The sequence below is a fragment of the Plasmopara halstedii genome (genome assembly GCF_900000015.1).
Source record: "Plasmopara halstedii genome assembly, contig: Scaffold_54, whole genome shotgun sequence".
Classification (NCBI taxonomy): domain Eukaryota; phylum Oomycota; class Peronosporomycetes; order Peronosporales; family Peronosporaceae; genus Plasmopara; species Plasmopara halstedii.
The window spans coordinates 340,837-365,550 of NW_020186975.1; the positions used below are offsets into that span (position 1 = coordinate 340,837).

Below are 24,714 nucleotides of genomic sequence, written 5' to 3' on the forward strand. Positions count from 1 at the left end.
TGGAGCAGCTGGATCGGCATCTTTGCTAGCGGAATCATCTTTGGAATCATCGACGTCTGGAGTAGAAGAATCAATAGCTGGGATAACAGGTCCTGCGCCTGGAACAGAAGCGTTTGTAGCTTTTTTAGAATCTTCGCTCGGTTTGTCGTCATCGTTTGTTTCTGTATCATTTGAAGAGTCTGAGTTATCGTCACCTACATCCGTTGAATCCGAAGCAGGACCGGCGACTGATGTAGAATTTGATGTCGACTCTGCGTCTGATGAAGATCCGTCAGTAGATTCAGGTTTTGAGTCAGCAGGATGAACAGTTCCCGGCATATCCGGTGTCTTTGCTGCGTCTTTGCAATTGTGTGTTGACTCATAGACAAGGGCTTCGATCTCCCCGTAATGCAAGCCTACGGACGTAATTGTGTCGTTATCAGGTTTTGTCGCGGGCACCCATAAAAAATCTGGATGCAGTTCAATCGAGCCATTAACCCACTCGCCGCCTATAATTTTAAAACGGTGGTCCGTTTCAATCAAATATTCGTAGTCTGCACTCTTCGTTGATCTGTTCGCCAAACCAGTAGATACTAAAGGTCCATTGCGACCGGACTCGATGACCCAGCTAAATCGTGTTGTCACGGCAGCAATTCTAGTAGCAGCATCATTAAATGGGTATTTGTCAACCTTGAAATATTTTTTCGCGGCGGCTGACGGACTCATCCAGGAGAGACGAAGAATTTCATAGCCACGAACTGGCTGGTTCCATACTTCATTTCCGGCCGTGATGTCAACGACAAAACTGGCATTAAAGCGACCCATGAGATTGGTGATGGCAATGTGGAAGAAGCCAGGACTAATGTCACGTCGACGTGGGTCCAAGAAACGACCGTACTCATCCGTACCATTGATAGCATTCGAGTCTTCATCAAAGCGCGAGCCCGTGAAAATTGTCGGCATTTTTGATCCGTCGTATGCAAGGGTGATTAAAGCCTTGATATCGTAAGGCTCAAAAATTGTTCCATTACGCTCCACAGGACACGATGGTTCAGCCTCTAGAATAGCAGCTGGCGCCCATGCGTGACAGATTCCAAACCACTTGGGAATGCAGTATCCGCTTTCCATATTGTCTCGCTTGGCGCACACACTTTTATCCTTGAGACTCTTACAATCATTGGTCACTTTACAAGTTCGTCGTTTAGACTGTGAGTCAATTCCTCTTTTAGCTGAAATCTTGTCCTTTAACGTTTTGACGTCGTGTCCAAATGCAGTTGCGTACTTTTCCGTCGCACAAGGAGTTGTTTTATTCCATCGATAGTTAATACTATCGGCGTACACAGGCCAATAGCTACTTGGCCATGGAATAGGGTCGTGTTGAACCTTCGTTGGTAGTTTTGTAATGTCAGTCTCAAGTTCCATTCCAAAGAACGTCTCAAGCTTTTGCATATCAACCGTTTTTGTCATTTCAAGGCGACGTTGCAATGAAGCTCCATGTGTAGCTCCAGGTGTGTATTGATCCTTGTCTGTCGACTTTCCATCACTCTTAACGGGTGCTCCATATCCCGGAAAATTTGCATCCAGATACGTCAATGTTTCCGTCGTCTGTGGAACGTCAAAACCGATAGGCATAGCCAGAAGTGGATCTATGGTATACAGTGCTGCGAGTCCATATACCAATGTCCACTGCATCATCCTTTCAAATAAAGTAATTGCACTGCTTTAAAGACGCTTTGTACTGCGTGAAAAAAGAATCAAGCTGAGGTGCTTGCTGTCTAGCGAGCGCTTTGTCGTTTGAGCGATCAATCGATGCATACGAGCGCTCTAAGGGAGATGCCACAAGCTGGTCGACGTCTGCCCGTTTTATTCTTAAATTTCCAGGTGGCGTTTTCATGAGATCGGATCGGTGTGTGGCTTTGAGTATACCGCTCCCGTTCCTACGAGATAATTGTTGGTTTTGGTCTAGAGTATATAATAGTAACTGGACAGTCGAGAGTGTAAAGGTCATATGTAGTAATACCTGCTACTTGCAACAGAAAAGTTAGTCAATACAGTCCCACCTCCTCTATAGACGAATATACAATGATACATCTCTGTATAACTAATACATAATACATATAAATATGAAATACGGTTAATGCTCTGAATGTCGTAGTCCTCAATCATATTTTCTGACTCATTTCATACTTAAAGTTAATATCTCTTGCATGAATACATGTAAAAACTGTATGCTTGTGGACAACAACAGCACTATTTCCAAACCTAACAAAGCGCTGGTAATGATTGTGTGACGCAGACAAAACTACCGCGTTTTTTTCGCAGCAAAAAATGCTTAAAGTAATATGTTTTCTGTTTTTGCAGCTTGTTTTAATTATTCCATGCTATCTTTTGTTTCCTTGACAAATAGATGTTGATATTCAAATCCTAGCAGAAAATCCACCATCCGAACGTCTCTACGCCAGTATTACAGTCAGTTTTCTGTTGTACAAACGTAGACTCTCCCTGATAAATCACAACAAACGCTACGTTTGTACCAACTGCGATTGGCGATTTGCGAATCAACGTTTTGCAGTGAGCGCAAGTAGCAGGACCACTATCTTCAAGGCATGAGTTCAATGGCTTATTCGCTGGAACAGGGGATCCGTTTTTAATTCGGTGTATTCGGTATTGGAAATATGAAAACTTTAATAGTATTCCTTAAAAAATTATTTAAGAATAAAGACGCCAAATCTTTTCTTGAGATTACTAACTTTTTTCATTTACACAAATAGTACTCAAACTTTAGAGAGAACCTTTCGAAGTGAATTATATACTTCCATTGCAGTGGGACGGTCAGTCGGATCATCGTTTAAGCATTTCTGCGCTATCTCAAGAATGTCCAAAGGACAATCTGTCCGAAATTTTAGTTCACATGACGATGTATCAATATTGTGACGCCGTGAGCCTTTCTGTGAAAACGGAAGTTTGCAACGGTCTAGTTCCCACATGACAACTCCAAATGAATAGATATCCAGCTTTTCATCATACTTTCCATTCGTCAATACCTCGGGAGCAGTCCAAGATCGATCTGTAATTGATATTGACGATAAATTAAACGTGTAACCAATTCGGTCGAGTTTGATCTCCCAAGTTGATCCAAGCAATAGACTACTTGCTTTTATATGGCCATGGATGATTGATGGTGCAAAGCTGTGTAGATACACAAGAGCCTCACTTGCTTGTAGTGCAAACGAAAGTTTGCTTGGAGAGTCAGACAGCGAGTTGATCCACATAAACGTTGATGGTGAAGTTTTTCGAGAAAGATATTTATCTTTTAAAAAGACCGCAACGTTACCGTTTGGAGCGTACTCAACCACTGCAGCGAGATCCGAAAGACTCCTCCACATGATACCAAGAAAACCGACTATTCTGCGATGCTTCAGCTTCGCACATACGCGAATTTCGCTCATAAACGCTCTCATCTTGTCAGAAGGTTGACCAGGAGAATGAATCACAAGTTTTTTTATGATAGCAGGCATTTCTCCAATATACACGAGAGTAAGTATTGCAAAATTGCCTTCAGCAAGTGTGCGTACTTGCATTACATTGGACGGCTCGATACGAAGTGACAAAAAGTCTGGGTCTGATCGTATGTCATTAGGCAAGTCTTCATTTCTCGCTGATGACAAATGTCGAAACGGTATAAACGATGAGTTTAACATCGTGTCTCGTTGTGAATCAGTTTCTTTAGCCGGATGTCGACGGCTCTGAATTGCATGAGCCGTGAGAAGCACGACAAACCAAAGACTGACTAAGATGCTGACGACCACACTGGCGAAAATCACATAGTCCTCGCTGTCTAACGCTGTTTCATTATGAAAGGTACAAAAGGTTAAAAGCACATCCTTGTCAAGCAAATTACTATCAGACAGTGTACCTCTCTCATTACGGGTGTCAGGAATCCCCAACTTTGAATCTGCGAGCAGAGACGCAAATTACATTAAGAAACACTAAGAAAAAGGCCATCGCTAGCTCAGTACCAGAGATGACACACACTTGAACGTTGCCAATTTGTATAGTTCTTGTTCCGCTGGTTGGGCAATTTGCTTGCACAAGTTCATTCATTTTAAACGATGTAAGCTTGGATAGCACTGCAACGTCAGTCTCACGAATTTCAAATGCTCGTATGTCATTGTTGCTAAGATCCCTAGTGAAAACACGGGAACAACAGACTAGTAAGACAAAAGCTTTGATATCTCTGCAGTAAAAGCATAAGTAATGAGCGTACAGCCGTGCCAGGTTTCTCGGAAAGATGGCACCAACGACAGATGTTAGTTTATTCGACGACAAATCTCTGTAAACAAAGTCAGCTGAGCCATAGCATAGGAAAGTCTGTCAAATTAACGGCCTTACATCGAGACCAAATTCGTCGCTAGGGATAAATCCCAGCCCGATATATTTTCGAATGCATTGTGACTAACATTTCTATTCGACACGAACATGATAACGAATATTAAGCTACACTGTTTGCATCAAACCCTTTCGTCTTTTACTTATCAGAACGTACAGAATTTGCAGATCCGATGGCATATTGAAATCCGACCAGTCCGACAATTGATTCTCTGATATGTCGCTATGCATCACGCTCATATTAAACCTTTTGTACACCAAGGAGTATCTAACAATCACCTACAGTTCCTCAATACTTGACGGCAACGTAATGCTTTTGAAAGATGTGAGTCGATTGTTTGACGCTGTCAGCCTTTTCAAAGACGTTGCATTCACCATCAGTTGCGTAAGTGACGCATTTGAGCATGTCCTACAACATATGTACAGCTAAGAATGGTCAGCCACAGGCTCATCATTCTCTTATCCTTCCTTCGTACAGCGACTCTAGCTCCTTGAATGTCTGTGTAAAAGCAATCTCCCCTAATAGATTAGACGATACGTTCCTGCGCCACGATCATCAATTTCATCACCACTTTCTTTTCTAATTGCCATTCACTTACAAATTCTTAATTGTGGACGGTAAATTGCCTTCCAACTCACTCCATGATGTCAATCGTTGCCCCGTTAAGTCACTGTACGAACGATCAAGTGATATCAAAACTCTAAAACACATGCCTGATAATTCTAGCCATACACATTAAAAGGTGACTGTAGCGTCTCGTGTGGATTCTCTTTCCGGTGATGTAAATTGTAAACCTTGACATGAAATGAACTTGCATTTGTGCTAACGATAAGGAAGGAGATGAAGAGTAGCGCTATTGGCACCGCAAAGATGCGGCTTGTCGATCTCATCACAAAATGACAAGTAATATACAGATATCTGATCCCAACCCATTCGGATCAAAGCTTTATATGATAGTACTGAACGTTCAGAAAGGATAAGTTAGTAATTCAGCTCACTAATTAGCCCGTAATATTAAATCAGCAAGATGATGACCAACGGATGACAAGACAGTCATGTAGTCCACATCAACAGATTAAATTGTTACTCTGAAGAAAATTGTGGAGCCACACACGAAACACGAAATTTGTTACCCAACATGCATGCCACTGACGTTGCGAGATGGCAATCTCACGACAAATGAGAAGCTTCAAGTATTTCCAAATCATGCAAGTCTAAGATTAAACTGGGCGATTCCCCTCAAGCGGACTTGATTCAAGATTCAGAGGTAAACACCCCGCCAAGTCAGCCGGCTCCGGTATATTGTGCCGCTGCAAAAGCACACAGGTCTCAGATATATTGCGCTACTACAAGAGCAAAATTTTCGCCGACATATTGCGCCACTGTAAAAGCAATACTGCAGCTGGGCTGCCGTAGCTCTTTGCTTAGAGGAAGTTAAGCTAAGGTCACCAAACTTACGACCAGTACGAGCGTAGCGGATCGCAATCCGCTACCTCCAAGAATACTTACAGCCTTAAACAAGGTGAAAGAGCTCTTCCGTTCAAAATTGAGACTGTATTTAATTGTTTTTTACGGCAGAGCCGCCTGTATCTAAATCCTTTAGGATCTCCAAATTAATATGGTTTAACCTAATTACAACTGACAATTCTGCCATGTAGTAGTTTTTTGTTATGGTGTAGCCACACCATTATATGATTACACCAACTTGTTTAGTCCACACCTATATACAGTCACACCATCTTGTGTGACCCGCCCTTTCATACACGGGTACGTGTCCCCGTCAAAATTGTAAATACCACGATTCGAATTTAACTGTCGTCTCATACGATACTCGCGTGTCTGAGACACCGTTACGTCCCTAAGAACATCTTTGAAAGTTCTCTGCTCAAAGATCCCTGTGTCTTAGACACGAAAGATACTCAGTTCCGGGGACGCCGGTGGGCAGAGCCCTTCGGCGTCTTTTGCGCGGGATGCATCTCCGGACAGTACGTCCGCGGCTTCACGGGAAGTACATCCCAAGCCCTCGGCATCTGGGCGCAAAACAACGCGCCCACCCCGGGCGACGGATTTTATCGTCGAGGAGTTGGAGGAAGTCGACTACGAGTCAGACACTCCTTTCCCAGTATGAGATGAAGAGGAGGGCGAGGTGCGCCAACGGCGCGACGTGAGCACAGCTCAAACCCTGCGGACACCATGTCCGTTTTCCAACCTCTCGGCTTCAGGGGAAGTGGTATTAGTACCAATCGCCTCGACGAGGCACAGGAGCAGCAATTGGAGGCTGCCCATATGGCTCTCTCGTGCTCGTATCCCCGTTCGATCCTTGACCCTCGCGTAATATTTGGCTTCCGCTTGGTACTGAAACAAAAGACGCGATCACTCGATCGTGAGGCGTCGACGTAGTCGGGCTCCTGGTCACTACACAAGCTGAGCTTGATCAGCGGAAAGCTCTGATGGCTCCCTTTTTTAGAATTCAAGAGATCCTAATGGATCGGTACCGTGCTCGACTTCGAGCTCAAAAAGGGGGTGCTCCTATTCCGGCAAAGCATGTGGTGCTCGCGTCTGACAAAAACGCTGCAGATGATGAGGAGCTCTTTGAGCGATGGGTGTAGCGGCAGCGAAAAATGTTCTCGCTGTCTACTTTAAAGCGAAGCCACGAGGACAGTGGACGTGCGCGTATGGCGCCATCTCTGATCTAAGTTTGCCAAACTCAAGGCGCAACGTCGACTTCCCGCGTATTGTCGCCCTGTAACATATAGAACTATCCATAAAGCTCGTGCGAGCTCTGTGGTTTCGTACATGGGTAAGTCTACGACCACAGCAGCTCAGGGCAAAAGCTAGAGCTCAGCTCATGGCCCTCCGGCTTCCAAAGCTACTACCGAGAATCTCGTTGCGCAAGACGACGGAAAGCAGCATGATCCTTCTGATCATATGCGTCTACGACGTCTGGGCAGTTTTGCCGAAGTGACACCTCAAACTCCCGCGACTTCTCGGAGTTTGGGTACTTTCGCCACTTCACAAGATATTGTGTTAAACCCCCGTCGACGACGTCGACCCACAAGGCGTTCCACGTATTAGTGGATGTCACCCTTCTCATCGAGACGTTTCGGCGGCGGACGATGACGACTTTGTCGATCGCCGTCCGGTGACTCGTGATGGTCATCGAGCGTTGGACGACAAAGTCCTTCATCATTGGCACTTTGCCGAGTATCTTTCCGAGGTCGCCTACCGCTGGGCGGAAGACCTCGATAGTCTAGAGCCATTTATGCACCAACTGCCTTGCGTTGAGAATTACCGTGCTCAGTCGTAGCGGCTCCTAGCCTTCGAGCTACCAAGAGCCTGTAACAGCGCTACACCCGCGTATGCGGCGCGGATGAAATCCGTCACTGACGACGTCACCGTCGTGATATGAGCAAGCTGACAGCGCATCAGCCAAAGTACTTTGCTTTACTGGCTTATACTTCACCTTGAAGTTATATCCTGCAAAGGTTTAGAGCCACCTGGCCATCTTCTGCGAGAGGTGAGGCGACTGAGTCGCAATGCGTAGTGACGCATGATCTGTGTAGATCACAAACGGATTTTAGCCCCGCAGGTTCACCCTGGACTTAATAAGTTCATACTTCATCGCAAGTTAATCCTTGTCGTGGACTGGGTATTTCTCTCCGAAGCCTTAAGCTGGCGGGATTCACAGCGATCACCCGATCTCGGCCCTTGGTGTCTGCTTGCAGCAGTGCTTAGTCGATGGCAAACCCCATAGCGTCACAGATGACACTAAAATGACGATCGGAGTCTGGCATTGATGCATGAAGGAGGCTGTCTTTGACCCTGTCAAAAGCCTCTCGATGCTCGGTATCCCAACACCATTTTGTAAAACCGTACTTATACAGGATCATTTTGATAGTACCTTCTTTTCTTCTTGACTTTTCCAGCACCATTCTGTATCCTATCAAAGGAGACTGGACAATGGCTGCGTCATTTCCGCATAATTTGCGCTTTACTTGTGCAAGCAGTTGGCGAGGCCAAGCCACTTGCGCAAGTATTTTAATTCTTTGAAACCGGCCAGTCCGCATTGGCCTTGATCTTTGCGGGATCTGCTCGAAGATCTCGCTCCCCAATGAAGCACCCTAAAACGGAGATTTCTGTCGCACCAAACATGCACTCATCGGCATTAGCGTATAGCTTATTCGTGCGCATGCACTCGAACCCTGCTCTCAAATAGACGATGTGGGAATCCTCATCTGTCCTCCCGTGCCCCGCACGACTGTGGACGAAGATGTCGTCGAAGTATGTTTGTGCATACGCCCGGTTGGGGCTTGAACGATTGCTTCACAAGACGATCAAATGTTGCTGGTGCATTTGACAGCCCTTGAAGCATCACCAGCCACTCCCAGAGCACCGCGCTCGGATAAACTCACCACTGTCAGCAGAATAATACTCGCTCTCATGGCGATTGGTAATATCCAATGACCAAGTCGAATGCACTGTACTTTGCACAGCCAACCATATTATTCTGGAGAACACCTTTCCTAGGAGTTGGTTTATGTGTCGGAATGGTGGCAGCGTTTAGTTTACTTGCCGTGCGGCTTCCGGACACAAAACGTGGGTGTCGAATAGGAAGACGTGCTTTCACGCACCATTCCTGCGTCGTGCTTTGCACGGAAAACGTCGTCATTGACGTCGCTCTGCTCCTTGAGCAAAGGCCATTGGCGAATTACGCAGTGTTTGACTCCCGGAACCAGGCCAATCTCATGACGCACACCTCAGTCCGAAGGTAGGACCGACGGCGGGTCTTGAGAGACAACGTCTTTGAATTCCTTCGCCAAAGGACAGTACGGATCCGAGGAATCCTTCAAAATCGACGATCCATTTCGTGCGTTCAGCTCCTCCTAGTGTCCTCCAGGACAGCTTAATCCAGGAGCGACAACGAGCTGATCTCATCTTCCGGTCGTCTTATGACCACTTCGGCTTAGTCGTCTGCCTTCATCTTTAAACTCTTCGAGGGAACATCTCGTCTAGCTCAGGAAGAGCATCCACCGCGGGGTTAGCCTCGAGAGTGACGTCGCCGTCTTTCTCTCCCGTCACACAGTTGGCAGAAGTACATAGCTGCGCGCTATAGTCTACGGTAGACACACCCTGGGTCAGGGTCGACGCTCTGCGTCCTGCAGTTATTATACAGCTTTGCCGTCTCCTTTTTATAGATGTTTTGCGTCTCATCGAGACCAGTGGGAGCACGCACTCGGCGTCGTCCAGTGTGCTCCATTGGGGCCTTGATGCTATCAATAACATCCAACGAAGAGCTGCTATTTCCGCAGTCTTCGTTTAGCGGATAACGTGCCACTCCACTTGCATCAGAAGGGCCTTGCCCAGGATGCCTCGGGTCTCGTCCGACCGTGTCATTTCTGGAACGCAGTAGCTGCTTCGTAACGTGAGCAGCGCTCAGTGATTTACGAGCCCTTCCACGTGTATCACACGGGTCTCGTCTTTGATGCCTCGGTTCTTTGCCGACCATGCCACTCTTGACATGCAGCGACTGTTCCAATACTTGGGCAGCGCTCAGTGGGTCACGTGCCACTCCACGTTCAGCCCGCGAGCCCCGCTCGGGACTCTTGTTCAAAACACCTTAGTGTTTGACAACTCGAATATTCCGATATCTTGTTATTGACCGTCCCCGTTAAGTGCCCGCGCCAGTTCCTAGCAGAGGTGAGTTCATGACTCACCAAAGCTCCACCAGGAGACGTGCACGTAGCGCCCAAGCTTTTAAAGCTCCAGTCAGTCCATGGCTCATGGTGTTTCCATCCATGCCATACCAAGGATAAGATCATGCCTTGCATCCATGTCTAAGACTAGACAGCCTTTTCAAAGTCAAGTAACTTGACACCGAGGTCTACAGGGACCCGTTCGTTTTACGACCAGCAAGCACGGCTTGCACACACATCCCGAGTTCAGGAGCTCGGAGCTCTTCGGGACTAGGCCCTGCTGCCCTCTAACTCTTTGAGGCACAACAATACTCAGTTCTTCCCCATCAGGACGCCCCGCGCCTACTGGGTTCTCTCGTTTCCCCGCGACAAACGGCAGGATATCGGTTTTGCGTCTGCGCAAGCGACAACCCGTCCGAAGGTCCCTAAAAAAACACCGTCGGGTGTTCAAACGCTGCTCAGCAGCTCGGAGCTCTCCCACTCTATTCTCAGCATAGCTGAGATTCATTGACTCATGCCCGCTCGCCGTGTGCATTCCAACTAAGTCGTGCCGACTTGAAGTTGAATTCGGCATTTAATGCCACGTTCATCACTTCTTCAAAAGAAAACGAAAGACTTCCATTCTGACCACGCCAGTGCGGAGGCCGTCCATAAAGACAGTTACTGTCATCGCTTCGGAGAGAGGATCTGCTGCCAGCACGGCAATAAGATTTCTCAACTCTTGGACAAATCCACCAACTCTTTCTTGCCCCAGCGGGCAGCAAGGATACGCGATCGCACGCGATATGCATGATTAGGCGGCGAGAAAACTCGCAGAAAAAACACTTCAGCTCCTTTCAGGAGAGGAGCGCAGCTTCAATCGAAGCACCGCCCGTTATTGCCCATTTGCGTGCTCGGCGGAGATAGCCAGCGCCACGCGCTGCTGCTCGTTTTGGAGTATGGCGGATGCCAAACTATCTTGCCCAGAGAAGCAGATTATTTCCATTCTTACCCTCGAAGGTGTTAACGCTAACCATGAGTGGGCTTGGTCGGGAGGAGTCATCCGTCGTCGACTATCACGTGGAACGCCTTGTGGGTCGACGTCATAGGCAGGGTCGAACCCAATATCTTGTGAAGTGACGGGGATACCCAAACTTCAAGAACTCGCGGGAGCTTGAAAAGCCACATAGGCAAGACTGACCTGACGTCGTAGACGCTTATCATCAGAAGGATCATGACGCTTCGCGTCGTCGTCCGCCTCGCGAAGCCCAGGAAGCCGGAGGGCCAGGAGCTGAGCTCAAACTATGGCCTTGAGCTGCTGTGGTCGTAGCCTCACCCGTGTGAGCAACCACAGAGCTCGCAGGAACGTTATGGATAGTTCCATATGTCGAAGGGCGGCAATACGCGGGAAGTTGGCGTTTCGCCTTGAGTTTGGCAAACTCAATTCAGAGATGGCGTTCTACGCGAACGTCCACTTCCTCGTGGCTTCACTGTAACAGCGAGAACATTTTTCGGTGCCGCTGCACCCATCGCTCAAAGAGCTCCTCATCATCCGCAGCGATTTGCCAGGAACGAGCACCACAGGAATAGTCCGCATTGCGGGTACAGGATCGCCTCCTCTTTGAGCTCAACGTCTAGTACGGTACCTATCCATTGGGATTCCTTGTGGTACCAACAAGCTAGCTCGGAGAGCTTTCCGCTGATCAAGCTCAGCTTGTGTAGTGGCCAGGGGTCCGACTACGTAGACGCCTCACGATCGAGTGATCGCGTCTGCGGGATTCGCCGAGCGACGCCGTACTCTACACGAGGGTCTACCACCGGACGTGGATACGAGCGCATGAGAGCCGCCCTGTGGGCAGCCTCCAACTGCTACACCTGTGCCTCGTCGAGGCAATTGGTAATGATACCACTTTCCACGGAAGTCGAGAGATCTGGGAACGGACACTGTGTCCGCAAGGCTTGAGCAGGGCTCACGTCGCGCCGTTGGCGCGCCTCGCCCTCCTCGTCTTCCCATGCTAGGAAGGAGTATCCGACTCGTAGTCGACTTCATCTGAATCTCTGACCAGGAAATCCGTCGTCGGCGCCCGGTTGCCGAGGGCTTGGGATGTGCTTCCCGTGAATCCGCAAACATACTTTCCGGAGATGCACCCTGTGCAGAAGACAAATAAGAGCTTTGCCCGCGGGCGCCCTCGGAACCAGCCAGGCTGAGTGTTTTTCGTGTTATAGACACAGGGCTCATTGAGCGGACAACGTTTAAAGATGCTCTTAAGGACATAACGATGTCTCAGACACGCGAGCATCATATGAGGCGACAGTCAAATCTGAATTGTGGGTATTCATAATTGTGATGGGGATAGTGTAACGGAGTTACACGTACCCGTGTATGAATGTGCGGGTCACACAAGAAGGTGTGACTGTATATAGGTGTGGACTAAACAAGTTGATGTAATCACACATTGGCGTGGCTACACCGTAACAAGAAGCCACTACAGGGCAGGATCGCATGTTGATCAAGTTTAGCTATATTAGTTAGAAAAACCAAAGTTCTTCATATGAGATACCATCACACGCTGTGTGTCACGCGGCTCCGAACTGCAATGTAGCTAGCCTTTGGACTATTCGTAGCGATGTAAATGTTATTCCGAGGGCTTATATAAAATATATTTGATTTAAAACCCGATTTTTAGCCTTCAGAAGCGACCCGACTTATACTAAATCTCAGATGTAGATGCGCATATCTAGTAAAACACGTGGTGGTGACGCCGTAGTGCGCGACAACGCATGCTTTGTATCGATCGCAGATGAAGTAGGGCTGAGCAGGTGTATCTTGAACTTTAAAGGGGTAACCGTCTAGCGAATAAAAGTATTCATGCTCTGGTTTGTATTTAACTGCTGCTTTAAGCTAGTAAGATGTAAATGTGACGACACATTTGCGCCCATTATCAACTGCTCGGAGTAAAAAAGAGTCTACATCGAAGGCTGAAGAGTCACAAGACGACATGTCAAAAGCCTTTTAGATTCGGAAGGACCAGAGTCAGAGCTCACATGAGGCTTTCTTTTGCAGCCGTAAAGGCCACTTGTTCGGTCGCACCTCAGCATCAACGACTCCTTCTTTAATGGATTATTGGAATTTATAATTTTAACATAGCTGTGCAAACAATTAGCCAAGCCACTTCCGTACATTTCTTTGGGATAGCATCACTGGTCAATCTACTATGGTCCTAAAATTTCCGGGATATTCGGGAACAATGCTTGTTACTGAGTCGCCCCGGAAATGGGATTTTGTTAGCACTTGTCTACGCCGACAATAACTTGCTTTAATGCGGCACTGTTTGCCGCAGCTGCTCGAGGTGAGTGTTAACATTCGTTTCTACAAGCTCTGTGCAGCTATGACCAAATCTTCTATCCCAGTTTGGTAGTGCGCATGCACGATGCGACCAAAACAGTTGTGTCACCATGGAGCTGGAGCGTCAAATAGTCTCTAGCAAATAATTAGTCGCTCTTGATAAATGTGCCTAAAGTATCGACTCCAAGGAGCGGTCGATCATACTATTGACCAGGTGGAGAGCACTATTCGGCGTACGCCCAATATGTTTGTTCTGCAGCAATTCTCCAAGAGACATTTTCGCCAAGTTGTTGGTTGCGATGAACTTAATGTAGTCATGTCTAAATTGTTCATTGCATTAGTTTTTCTGACACAGAACATCTGCGGCGAATGGAATGATTTACTCAACTGCCAAACCCGCTTCGTTATCAGGAGCAAGCGTCTATGATGTGACAATGCTCCCTATGTAAGTGCCATTGATGTGTGGAACATGACATAGATCATTTATGTGACGCATTTTCCGAATCGGGGCAACACTGATGGCGCTTCATTTGTGACCGTATGATATTATTCTCCAGCAACGATAAACCGCAACTTTTTGCAAGATAAGCCGTTTTGTCCTCCTACTAGATACTTTCGAGTATTATCAATAATAGACCCATCCGCGATTAAATATAAGCTCGGCTCCTTCGATGAGAGTATCACTTTGGTCATCTTATTGTTTTAAGCTTTGTGGTAGCCGTTTCTGAGGCTCCTTCTCCGGAATCAAACCCTAATTCCCCGTTACCCGTTAATGCCATAGTAGACCCATATCCTACCATCCAAAGCTGATAGGGCAGAAACTCAATCGATTTATCGCGCAAAAGCGCGATTCGCGCACGAGCTCTGCAAAAGCGTCCATCTGGAGTTGTGAGTGTTACGGATTACGCAGTGTACCAAGGTATACATACACGCTCTACTTACGTCATAGCAAAATATTGAAGTCCCGGAGTAAAGCACCACGGTGAAGTTCTAGTGGACGGAACTGGGTGATGGAATCAGTAAAAGAGTATTATATGGTTCACGTCCTCACGCTATGCTTTAAATAGGATTCTGTCAATGTATTTGTTTAATAATAAACGTCAAGTTGAAATTCAAGGATAAGAGGTTCTCAATTTTACGAAATACACGGCAACCCGGGTGCACTAGTCGTTGATTCGACGGTTTCAGTATAAACATTAAAAAAAGCGTATGGATGTATTGCATGAAGCAAGGCTAACAACCCACGTGTACCACGTACGTCTTTATTACGGAGTCCCATCTTCCTCATCAGTACTTGCACAGCTTTCCCAAGTGTTAGCTGTACGTACAACATAATACGACACGACCCCGCTCCACCCCTCCACCAACATATAGATCACACCGGGCTCACACCTACTTTATCTTTCAGATACATTGCGCAGCAGGAATATTTTACAATGCGCTTGGAATCACTCAACCACTTGCACCTTAAAGCCCTGCTTTTTAGGCCTCATCTGCATCAAGATTACCTTTTTGTAGCGCGTGGTAGATATATTCAGTATAGTATAGAATGGGCAAATTAAAAATCCTAGCCTACGTGCGTTATCAACCGAGACTTTGAGTCAAAGGCTTCAACTATGTACAAGGCGCACGACAACTCCGTTCAGATCTTCCTTTGATATTTACTCGCAGTTTAATGCAGACATATAGAATTCATATCGCCTCGAATTTGACAGGAACACAGCAGCGCTGCAGGCGCCTCAATTTGTGAAATCATGAGTACCCTCTCTATTAATGGCCGAGTATAATTAACTGATCGTTTGAACCGCAAGCTAACCTTTCGCCAAGAAAAACTAATATCCGTGAAACATATGTTGAAGACAATATACATGCAATGCGGGCCAAGGAGACGTTGCAGCTGCGGCACCAGATTTCTGCAAGCGGGCTGAACCTGCTAGCCGCGACGTACGATACCCAACGTCACCACATACTGACATTTGATTCATCCCCACAGCGACCAAACGTATTGCGGCTCTTTTCCCTGCGACGCCAGCTAAAAAGCGTACCCCTTTTTGACGATTTTGACAGAATAAGTCCCAATACACAGAACCACTCAAACACTGTGAATGTCACCAGCACAATTCAACGACAATCACTCTCTAAAGTACAATGTCAACAACCAATGCGGACAAAGCAATACGAAGTTGAAGTGATAAGTCTGACACTAAAGTATTCCGCTACATTGGATGTGTTCATTTGTGTCTTCAGCTCCACCTTTCGGCATAAAGGTGACACTGTCTCTGCTCAAACGGCTACGTATTCGATTGCACTTGTAGATCCTGCGACATTGCGCAAGTTGCTAGTGTACCGAGGTCCTAAGTCCCAGTCGTTGCAGTGTTTGCACTACGATCCTCACACGGACCGCTTGGTGCTGGCTTGCCTCTTACATACAAATGAACAAGACGAAACTAGAGGTCCCGCAAACATTGTTGAGATTCTGCAGATCTCAAAAAGACCGGACGACCGCCTAGCTTCTCCACAAGCCGACGATCAAGAGCATTCGAATCAAATACTGCAAATTGAGAAGATGCAAGTTTCATTAATTCATTCGGATGTGTTGACGTTAATCTGTGGCTCGACAGGATTGCGGGAAATGTATGGAGTTGCAGGTGATGAAGTAAATGAAACGAGTATGTTGCTTGTGTGGAGACTCCATCAGGTAATTGGCGAGAAACTGGTATTAGTGAGTAGAGTTATGGTTTTGTATAGGATCTCGGCGATGGCTTTGTCTCCGTGTGAAGATTGGTTACTCATTGGAGCCCATGATGGAGGTTTAAAGGTCTGGAATGTTAATGACAGCAGGTTGAGTAGATTGGGGCAATCCACTACTGATGCAACTCCTTACGAAGCGATCGAAACTCGTGCGGATAGTACTCGAACAGAGGCAATTATATCAATACAAATCGTCAGAACTTGTGCGATGAGTTCGACTGGCGAATGGGATGCAGAGTCGTCCGATATGATTGTCATTGTGGCTGAAAGAGAGACGGGGGTTGTTAGACACTGGAATCTACTTATTCTTGAAAAAGACCAGACCGAATACATTGGCGATGCAGTGGATTTTAGAAACCAGCGTTTTCCAAGGCTAAATCCTGTTGGGGGGTTCAACACGGAAGGAAAAAAGGGACTCCAGACTAGCAAAAAGGTCAAAATGGTAGCAAATTCTGACACCCACGGACCTTCGCTCCAAACACTGACTATGTGTGTCGCCATTGACATGGGTAGCTGCAAGGGATATTTATTGCTGATTGTTCGTGGCGACGTTATCCATGCACTCAAAATGCAGGCGGTATCTTACACTTTGCAAGAGTTTCGACCATTGGAAGCATTATGTGCTTTACGGTCAATAAACTGGCAGAATACCTCTCAAATCATTACTCTCAGTCGTACGGGAAGATATAATCTTCGGGCATTTTCAATGGATGAAGTCTCGAGAAATGCGTCTTCTGTTTTTATGCCAGTAGATATCGATCAACGCAAAGATGGTCATGTCTGTGCAATGGAGATCGCAACAAATAAGTCGCTCCAGAAAAATTTGGTAATTCTTGCATGGGATTCTGGAATCGTGGACGTGTACGATGTAGAAAATGAGAAATGTTTAATGACTCTGCGAGACGATCGGATCACCGATCAAATTAGCGCTCTATCAGTCGTCATTCACCAACAAACGCAGACGTCCAAGGCTGCTTTAGCCAAAACAAAAGCCCGAGACGCAAGGAATCATTCTTCACGCGATACCGTTGCCAATGACACTTGTGTAAAAGCTGTGACGCCTGGAACGATGATTGTCGTGGGAACAGAAAATGGTAATTTGTACGGGTGGAATGTTAAAAAGATGTGGCTCGGTGGATCTGCATCTCAATCAATTTTGCAGGCCAATGTACAAGTTGAATCTGCCCACTCATCTTACGTCGTTCAATTCGCACAAATTGGCGGAAGTCTTGGGGATCGTGCGCTCATGGCATCGGTAAGTGCTAGTGGACTTGTAAAATTATGGAGCGTGCCGTCCTTAAAGATGCGAAATTATGTAGATAGTATTGCTGGCGGTTATTTGGCCGCTCCATCGTGCATTGAGCTGATGAGGGATCAAAAAGAGGTCTTTGATGATAATATCTTCTGTGTGAGCGTCGGCTATGACGATGGTCGATTGGCTGTTTGGCGCGTCAATGTTAATAACCAACCCTGTTTACTGAAGGGCTTAGCGAAACACGAGCGACGGGTGACAAAAATCTGCCGTGCTTCGACTACTGCTGTGCAAACTGGAATGACCGAATTTTTAAGCTGCTCCCTTGATATGACTGTCATTCAGTGGAAAATCACGCAGGCTGAGAGTGTACAAGCAAAGCGATACTTCGACGTTGGAGCCTCGATAATTGATATGATTGTGGTAAACAGTCAGGCTGTTCTCGCCTTAGCTCACGAAATCTGTATGCTTTTTTACGCTTCGCGGAGAGAAGATAGCCAGACTGAGAACGAACTGAAATCTGACTCGGTGGCCAACAAATATGCTTATGACCAGCTAAAATGTACTGCTGGCGAGATTTCACCTTATGTAACTGAGAGCTCCCGAGACACTTCAACAATTCCATCTACAGAATACATTGCTGAGGTCTCAGATCCACCAAGTCCAACATTATACTCGGAAAATATGGCATTTGAATCTCAGTTTCTCTCTACGGTTAATGATTTTAAAGATGCCTCGTCCAGTGTTTTAAGACCGAATTCTGTCATGGGTGCCTTACAAACGACACAAATGCAAAGTGAAGACTTTCTACATCCGCGATCCGACCCGACCGACAAAGTGGCTTTCAGTGCGAGAAGCGGTATATGTACGAAGCAGCATTCTCGCGTAATAGTCAATGATGACATTTTAATCAAGTATCTTAAGGATTTCATCACACGCTACGGCACTAGTGGCATGATGGCAGCCAGACTTATTCCAGACTTCTTGGCATCACGACCCGAGCTGCCGAGAGTCAAGCGAGCAGGCTTTGCATTAGCGAAAAGCCTTAGAGATCTCAATCTAAACGCTCAGACCCCAGTTGATCATGAGAAAGCTTTGCAGGTTTTAAAAATTATATTTACGATGAGAAAAACTTCTCGACAGTCTTATGATGCACCAACGATGGCTTACAAAGTCAAGCATAGTCATACCGGAAGTAAAATAGAAGGACGTCAGCGCGGCTCTGAGAAAAAGCAAACACGGCGCAAACCAGTGGTGACGTACAATTTACTGGGCGAAAAGTCTGTTCGATGGGAGAAAGAGATTCTGGAAAACGAAAAGAGCAGATGTAAGCGATCATCGACCAGCTCTACCACAAATTTGACGGCGCGCACTTCTTTTGGTCCGACTGCAAGAGACGTCGGAGGCGAACCGTTACATGGACGCACAAGCGCTGTATTAAAAAGCAATGGTGAAGCATCTTCTTTTGATAAACATCGAGCATGTGCTCTATCTCACACTTCGTCTGGAACATCATCACCAAGTGGCATCATCGAGCAGATTTGTGGTGAGGAAAAAGACGAAATCGTAACAAATGAAGTAGGAATCAACAACGATCAGGATAGAAACGATAGTGAATCAGATTATTTTGAAACTTCGAAAAACCAAGTTTATGATCAGCTTTTACGTTGCACCGAAGCTGTTAAAGCTACCGATGCAATAGAGAAACGCGATAAAGCCATCACTGAAGACAACATTGAGTTCAAGGCTGACAACGCTACGAATGCGTTAATGAACAATATCCGACTCTCGCCGCTGTTTCAGCCATTTTGGAGAAAAGGTTATTGCTGGTGCCGACCTGCTCCTTACCTTTATATAATTTGGGCTCAGAGCGACACAGCCACAGTCGGCAAACCAAAATCTTCGATACCCAAATATAATTGCATAATGTGCCAGAAGCGATTGCACACTGTCGAACTGCCTCGTATTGGACTCGTCACTCATTTCTCGCGACAAGCAACGTTCGACATCATCATAAAAGTGTACAGCAAACTTTCGGCTACTGCGCAAAAGCGTTTGTTCAAGACCTCCTCATCTACAAATGGCCGCTCGCTGGAATGCTCTATACACGGCACACTTTATGAGATCTTTTTAATATCATATGGCGTCCGCAGCACTGCAGAGTTGAAGATGAAGCTGTTTTTAGTATCCATGTGTCAGTGGCTTCCTGACTATGATGCTATCGCCGTGTTTGGGGAGCTCCTAGGACTCCACCAGCCCGCTGAAGATGACCACCAAGCACCGGCTGCTTTAGTCGCTTTGTGTGTGTGCAGCCACACCTGGTTGTACTCACGAGGCACGGTAGTAAATGGAGATCTCTTGACAGGTTGTTTTTCTGGTCGAGGGCGGGAACGAGAAACTTCTGAAGTAGTATCCGCAACAAATGGTACGACACACTGGCAGTTTGTCCGCGTTGAGCATGCTCTGCTGTGTGCACAAGACAATTTGCTGTACCCTCTCGTAAGTCCAGATTTTCTTACGAGCGTCATGCGTTTGATACAGGATTATGCACAGCGCTTACCGACCTGCTCTTTGAAAGGAGGTGTATCCCAACATTACTATAATACTCGTCAGGACGGAGATCGTAAAGATTGTTGGATTGAAGTGCATCGGTTCTTGCGTCTAGTGGTTGGTGAATGGAAGCACCAAAATGCTCAATTCCGTGCTGCAGAGAGGTTATTGTTCGTCTATCCTCAACAATCTATCAGGATCGAAGGAGACTGGCTAGAAAAGCTTCGTCTACTGTTAAATTGCTACATCTTCTATGACCATGAGCGTGATGGAGTGGTTACAGTCAGCGATTTTGACACATTGATGTTTAAGCTGCGATATCTCTGGATGGAGGACTGCATGAAGTCTAATTCTCCGTGTTCTCTGTCGGATGACGTATTCACATCTACATTGTCAGAAATTAAAGAACGCTTCATAGACCGCAATTATGACGGTCGGCTGTGCTACTTGGACTTTTGGGTAATGCTATACATGGCGGCGTTCAAGACGCACGACTTTTTAAGCTTTCAAGAAATCTCGTCTTTTTGTCGCTCATACAGATTAGAAGTGACTCCCGAACTGAGTGATGTTGTATGGAATTATATGCTGCGATCATGCACGGTAGTGCTGCCAAAAGGCCTTTACTTTGGAAAAAGCTCCATGGATCAGAAAGTCGAGCGCCAGCATCGAAGACGTATAGGGGGACTACACGATGGAACATTTCACTTTGCAAATTCGCTCACTGAATCGCTTTCGACTCAAGATCTACTCAGACGTGATGACACCAAAAGTCTCGGGTTGTTTCTTGATGGATCCAGACCGGCATTTCGACGAGCCGCGAGCACAACCGCACTACAGCAATTTCGATTTATCTCAATAGATGATGACGCTAGGTTGGCAACCGCTTGTGATGGAAGCAGTCGTAAACCAATTGTTTACGGATATCGGCCAATCGGCCCGACGCGCAAGTCAATTGCGCCACTACGAGTTTTATTTATGGGAAATGACGGCTCGGTGTCAGGATTTGAAAATGCTGTTAGCCATTCTCGTGTGAAACAGATGGGACCGGACCAAGATGCTATATCGCAAGGGGAGTACTCTAATTCTTACATCCAGTTCCCGGATGTGACTCCAGTATGTACTTCAGTGAAAACGACAGAAGCCCCGCGAGAAAATAGGGGTCATTTTTTATTGAAAAGAAACCTTTGCAAGGACTCGTTGATCCAAATTAGGGGGCAAAAAGGCTCGTCGTCCATGAAAACATCCACAAGCCGCATCCGTTTATCCTCTATTGCGGTGCTAGCACCTGAAGAGGAAGAAGATACGCTAGAACGCAGCGCTCAAATTTCTACCTCAACGAAAAGGCATTGCGCAACACCAGCTGTTGTTGTTCCTAAAAAAATTCCAAAAGCGCAAGGGAGCTCAGATCTCGAGCTTCTAATGCGTCAGTTGTCTCTTGAGCTCGTGTATACAATATCGGAACGAATAGAACACGAGAACGAGATACTACAGTGTGTTCTAGACTTGGTAAAGCTAGCCACGAATAGTCAATTTTCGACACTTCAAGAAGACATTCTTACAAATGATGAAACAAGAGGTGAGTGCGTAGCTACTTTTGAGCAGCTTAACGAGCGAGACAGCCATTATTTTGAAGTAGAGGTAGACGAAGCAGCTTTACAAGATGTTACTCAACCGTCGTTAATTGACTCAAAGATGTATATCTTAGCCGACACGAGTGAGCTAGCAGATGCGCCAACAGACTTTGAGAAAGAAGTGGTTAGAAATAAGGTGGGTACTCTCTCTGCAGCAGTAAAGGGTACACCTGAAAAGCTTTTCGAAGAGAATGACGACACCTTCAAAAAAAGTTCCATCTTCAGATCAGACGAATCCCAGTCAATGGGTGAATTTATCTCGAAGCTGAGCTTTGTAAATCAAGTTGGAAACGATAAGGAATTGCAAGAAAGCAGTAACAATACACCAAACAATTCTGGACGTGCCAAATTGGACGACATTTATCATCGCCGCAAATACCGTTTTTTCCATCAGCCAGAGTTTATTCGAAGTGTCTCAGTAATGAATGAAATGTCCCACAAAACGATGTGGAATCCGAGTGAGGAGACCGTCAGTGATGGTGATGATGATGCGGTGGAGAAAACTGGTACTCTTGAGAACTTTAATTATGGCAGAGCATCGAAAAAGGAAGTTATGTCTTTAGAGAATAACGGAATTACCTTACATGATCAAGATGACGCCAATATGGCACTTCTGCCTGCACGATGTCAACGTCTAGACGAAGTTGCAGAGAGAGCGCTGTATGGTGAGCGCGTTGTGAACGCTTTAGACGAGGGTCTTGCATTTTCTTCAGAGTCGGATGGTGCCATGCAAAAGAAGTGGCAACAATACTTTGATGACTCCGAGTCTAGGTTATTCTCTGTCATGAGAAAAGATCTTGAGGAACGACAAAAAGAAATGCGTGAGGCGGATGAGCACCAAATAAAGCTGCGTCAGAAATGGCAACAGCAGCGCGATCAAGATTTAGCGCAACTTCAGTATTCGCGACAGAGGAGAAGCCTGCTTATGTCAGCCAAGCAGGACTTGTCGACTGATCCTGCCGATTCAAGATTCCGAATGAAACGAATTCGTCGAGAAAGCTGTCAACAAATTACAGAAGAACTTTTATCTGGTGTGAGCATACAAAGGGAGTTGCATGAAGCCGAGCAGACTCATTTGTTTCACTTTTACTACAGACCAGACGGCCACACTTCGATCGTAACGTTAAAAATGCACGTTCTTCGTGGAAATGCGGAATTCTTTATGTCGACTGATACAAAGGCGCCTTGCGCTACTGATTTTATGTGGCGGTCTACTAAAAGACTGTCAACGAATTTGGTCGACGGACATCGCATCATTCTGTACCCACATGACTTGGTTCAGAAAATGGCGGTATCTGATGCGGAGATGATGACAACTTCCGACGTGAAGCGAACGGTGTATTATTTGTCCGTTGTGGCTTTGGAACGTGACACAGTGTTTACGCTGGCAGTAATGCCATCAGGTCAAAAGATACAGCCTTCGCGAGCGATGCAAACCGTTGACAATCTTATCGATCGCTTTAACAAGATCACAAAGGCTTTTAACGAGAAGTCAACAAGATCATTTGCCATGATAAATGAGCCTTTGCCAAGTAATGTATCTACACGTCATATTGGCAAGGAAGAAGATAAAGATGCAGACAATGCGAATGCGATTGAAAATACAAATACCCAGCAAAAGACAAGGAAAGCTACTGATGATGAGGAAGACCGACAAGATTTGAAATCGTTCCAGCGTCTCTTGGATGTATTGAGCGAGAAAAGAGGCTTTGGGTCTCCTCGCCCAGCTTCAATTTTACTCACTGGACCCAGTGATGAACACCTCGAGTTTGTTCAGGATGAAGATCACAATTTGAAGATATTGCATCAGCAACAATTATTGTCCAAGTTTAGTGACGATGTCATTTCAAGCGGTTTTGAAAGACGTTTTGATCTGCGAGGCAAGCAAAATAAGATTCACAAAGCAGTTGCAGCTCGATTACATCAAAAGCTTGCCCCTCTTCGCCACAAATTCAGTCCAGAAAACGAAAAAAGTGCGATCTTCGGAACCTTGAATGATTTAGAGGTGCCACGTCCAGTAGCGTATAGTATTACATCGCTTGATCCACTGCTCCGATCAAAGCGATACAAATTGCCATAGCACCTATATACTAGATACACTGTCGAGAAATATTCGACGAATTGAATGGAACTGTTGCCGCGGCAGATTTGAGGTCATGAATCGAAGGTTAGCATCGCGTGGAGCGCATACAAGTCACAACAACACTTGATGCAAAATTTGTCAGTTGAAGAAGTCCAACAGAATAAGATTTGTTTTGTCGAAGTCACGTGTGATTCTTTCATCGAGATTTATACGAAAAGAAGATTTAGGCCTATGTCGATGACCTTTATGTCATTGCATGAACTTTTGAACTTTCCAATCTGTTACGTTTCAAACTCAAATTTATCGACAAGTATGCATGAGGTAAAGATATGAAAGTCGTAATCGCTAGTAATTCGTGTTTAGAAGGACAAGAGCACTGTTTTATCACATATGATAAACATTATGTACAGATTACGGAAATATATTCGAGCAGAACTTTAAATACTTTGATCGCAGTAACTTCATACCCCTTGAACAAATAACAATGTGAGGGTGTTACCAGCATTGTTGTACGCAGCCTGAATTCTTCAGTTACACTCCTGGGTGCAGTGTGTGAACGTGCGTTTTCCAATTCCTGCTGATATCTGCACTACCAAGAATATTTCTGTTTTTGCAGCACCATTTCGCTATACTTCAAAACATTAAGCATAAGTATATTTGATTATGAAAGTGTGTTAGTTCTGTCAGCTCAACTTGTACTAGCAATAGCGTGTTAAGCATGTAAAGGTTTATAAATTCCATGTTCGCAATCTCAAGAAATTGCCAGTACTAACACCCTCCGACAATCGAGCCCATAAATAATCTATATGTTTTGATTGATCAAAATTTGAGCCTTGGCATAAAGTTAACAATAGGTACCCTCACAACATATATTGGCACTTATCACCACTACAATTGGCCTTGTTAGCTTGCGCTGTATACTCCTATCATAATCTTCTATCACATGACACAAATCATTCCAATTTGTCACAACGCAATAGTCTGAATCTTTGTGCAATCAGACGTCATGTATACCGACATTATCCGGACGAATTCCGCATCGTTCGTCGAGCAAAACCAC

At 45.8% G+C, this 24,714-nt stretch overlaps 5 protein-coding genes across 5 annotated transcripts in view, besides 2 other annotated features; 2 read left to right on the forward strand and 3 right to left on the reverse strand.

Moving 5' to 3' along the window:
- PHALS_11422 (uncharacterized protein) overlaps nt 1–942 on the reverse strand; it is a gene marked incomplete at both ends in the record, with an annotated part of 1,089 nt that extends 147 nt beyond the window's left edge. Inside the window, one exon of the mRNA XM_024725381.1 lies at nt 1–942. This exon is cut by the window's left edge and continues 147 nt beyond it. Within this exon, the coding sequence (XP_024571915.1) occupies nt 1–942 (942 nt within the window).
- Nucleotides 943–1,087: 145 nt separating this feature from the next.
- PHALS_11423 (uncharacterized protein) lies at nt 1,088–1,607 on the forward strand (the record flags this gene model as incomplete). The annotated part of the gene is made up of 4 exons (XM_024725392.1): nt 1,088–1,187; nt 1,254–1,299; nt 1,375–1,487; nt 1,564–1,607. The coding sequence occupies 4 exons, from the start codon at nt 1,088–1,090 to the stop codon at nt 1,605–1,607; spliced, it is 303 nt and encodes a 100-aa protein (XP_024571916.1).
- A 2-nt stretch (nt 1,608–1,609) lies between these two features.
- Nucleotides 1,610–2,046, reverse strand: PHALS_15498 (uncharacterized protein). The gene has a single exon (XM_024725403.2). The coding sequence runs from the start codon at nt 1,985–1,987 to the stop codon at nt 1,679–1,681; it is 309 nt and encodes a 102-aa protein (XP_024571917.1). The 5' UTR covers nt 1,988–2,046; the 3' UTR covers nt 1,610–1,678.
- A 707-nt stretch (nt 2,047–2,753) lies between these two features.
- PHALS_11424 (tkl protein kinase) lies at nt 2,754–5,259 on the reverse strand (the record flags this gene model as incomplete). Its single annotated transcript, XM_024725414.1, has 10 exons — nt 2,754–3,823; nt 3,896–3,934; nt 3,999–4,165; nt 4,247–4,312; nt 4,372–4,443; nt 4,526–4,591; nt 4,652–4,777; nt 4,845–4,910; nt 4,968–5,039; nt 5,102–5,259. The coding sequence occupies 10 exons, from the start codon at nt 5,257–5,259 to the stop codon at nt 2,754–2,756; spliced, it is 1,902 nt and encodes a 633-aa protein (XP_024571918.1).
- Nucleotides 5,260–14,076: 8,817 nt separating this feature from the next.
- Nucleotides 14,077–14,251: a sequence feature (Protein overlapping with rRNA (PHALS_11425, CEG35550.1) was converted to a misc_feature.).
- A 78-nt stretch (nt 14,252–14,329) lies between these two features.
- Nucleotides 14,330–14,334: a sequence feature (Protein overlapping with rRNA (PHALS_11425, CEG35550.1) was converted to a misc_feature.).
- Nucleotides 14,335–15,548: 1,214 nt separating this feature from the next.
- PHALS_11426 (WD40/YVTN repeat-like-containing domain) lies at nt 15,549–23,651 on the forward strand (the record flags this gene model as incomplete). The annotated part of the gene is made up of 3 exons (XM_024725436.1): nt 15,549–19,815; nt 19,932–19,973; nt 20,056–23,651. The coding sequence occupies 3 exons, from the start codon at nt 15,549–15,551 to the stop codon at nt 23,649–23,651; spliced, it is 7,905 nt and encodes a 2,634-aa protein (XP_024571920.1).
- Between the last annotated feature and the right edge of the window lie 1,063 nt (nt 23,652–24,714).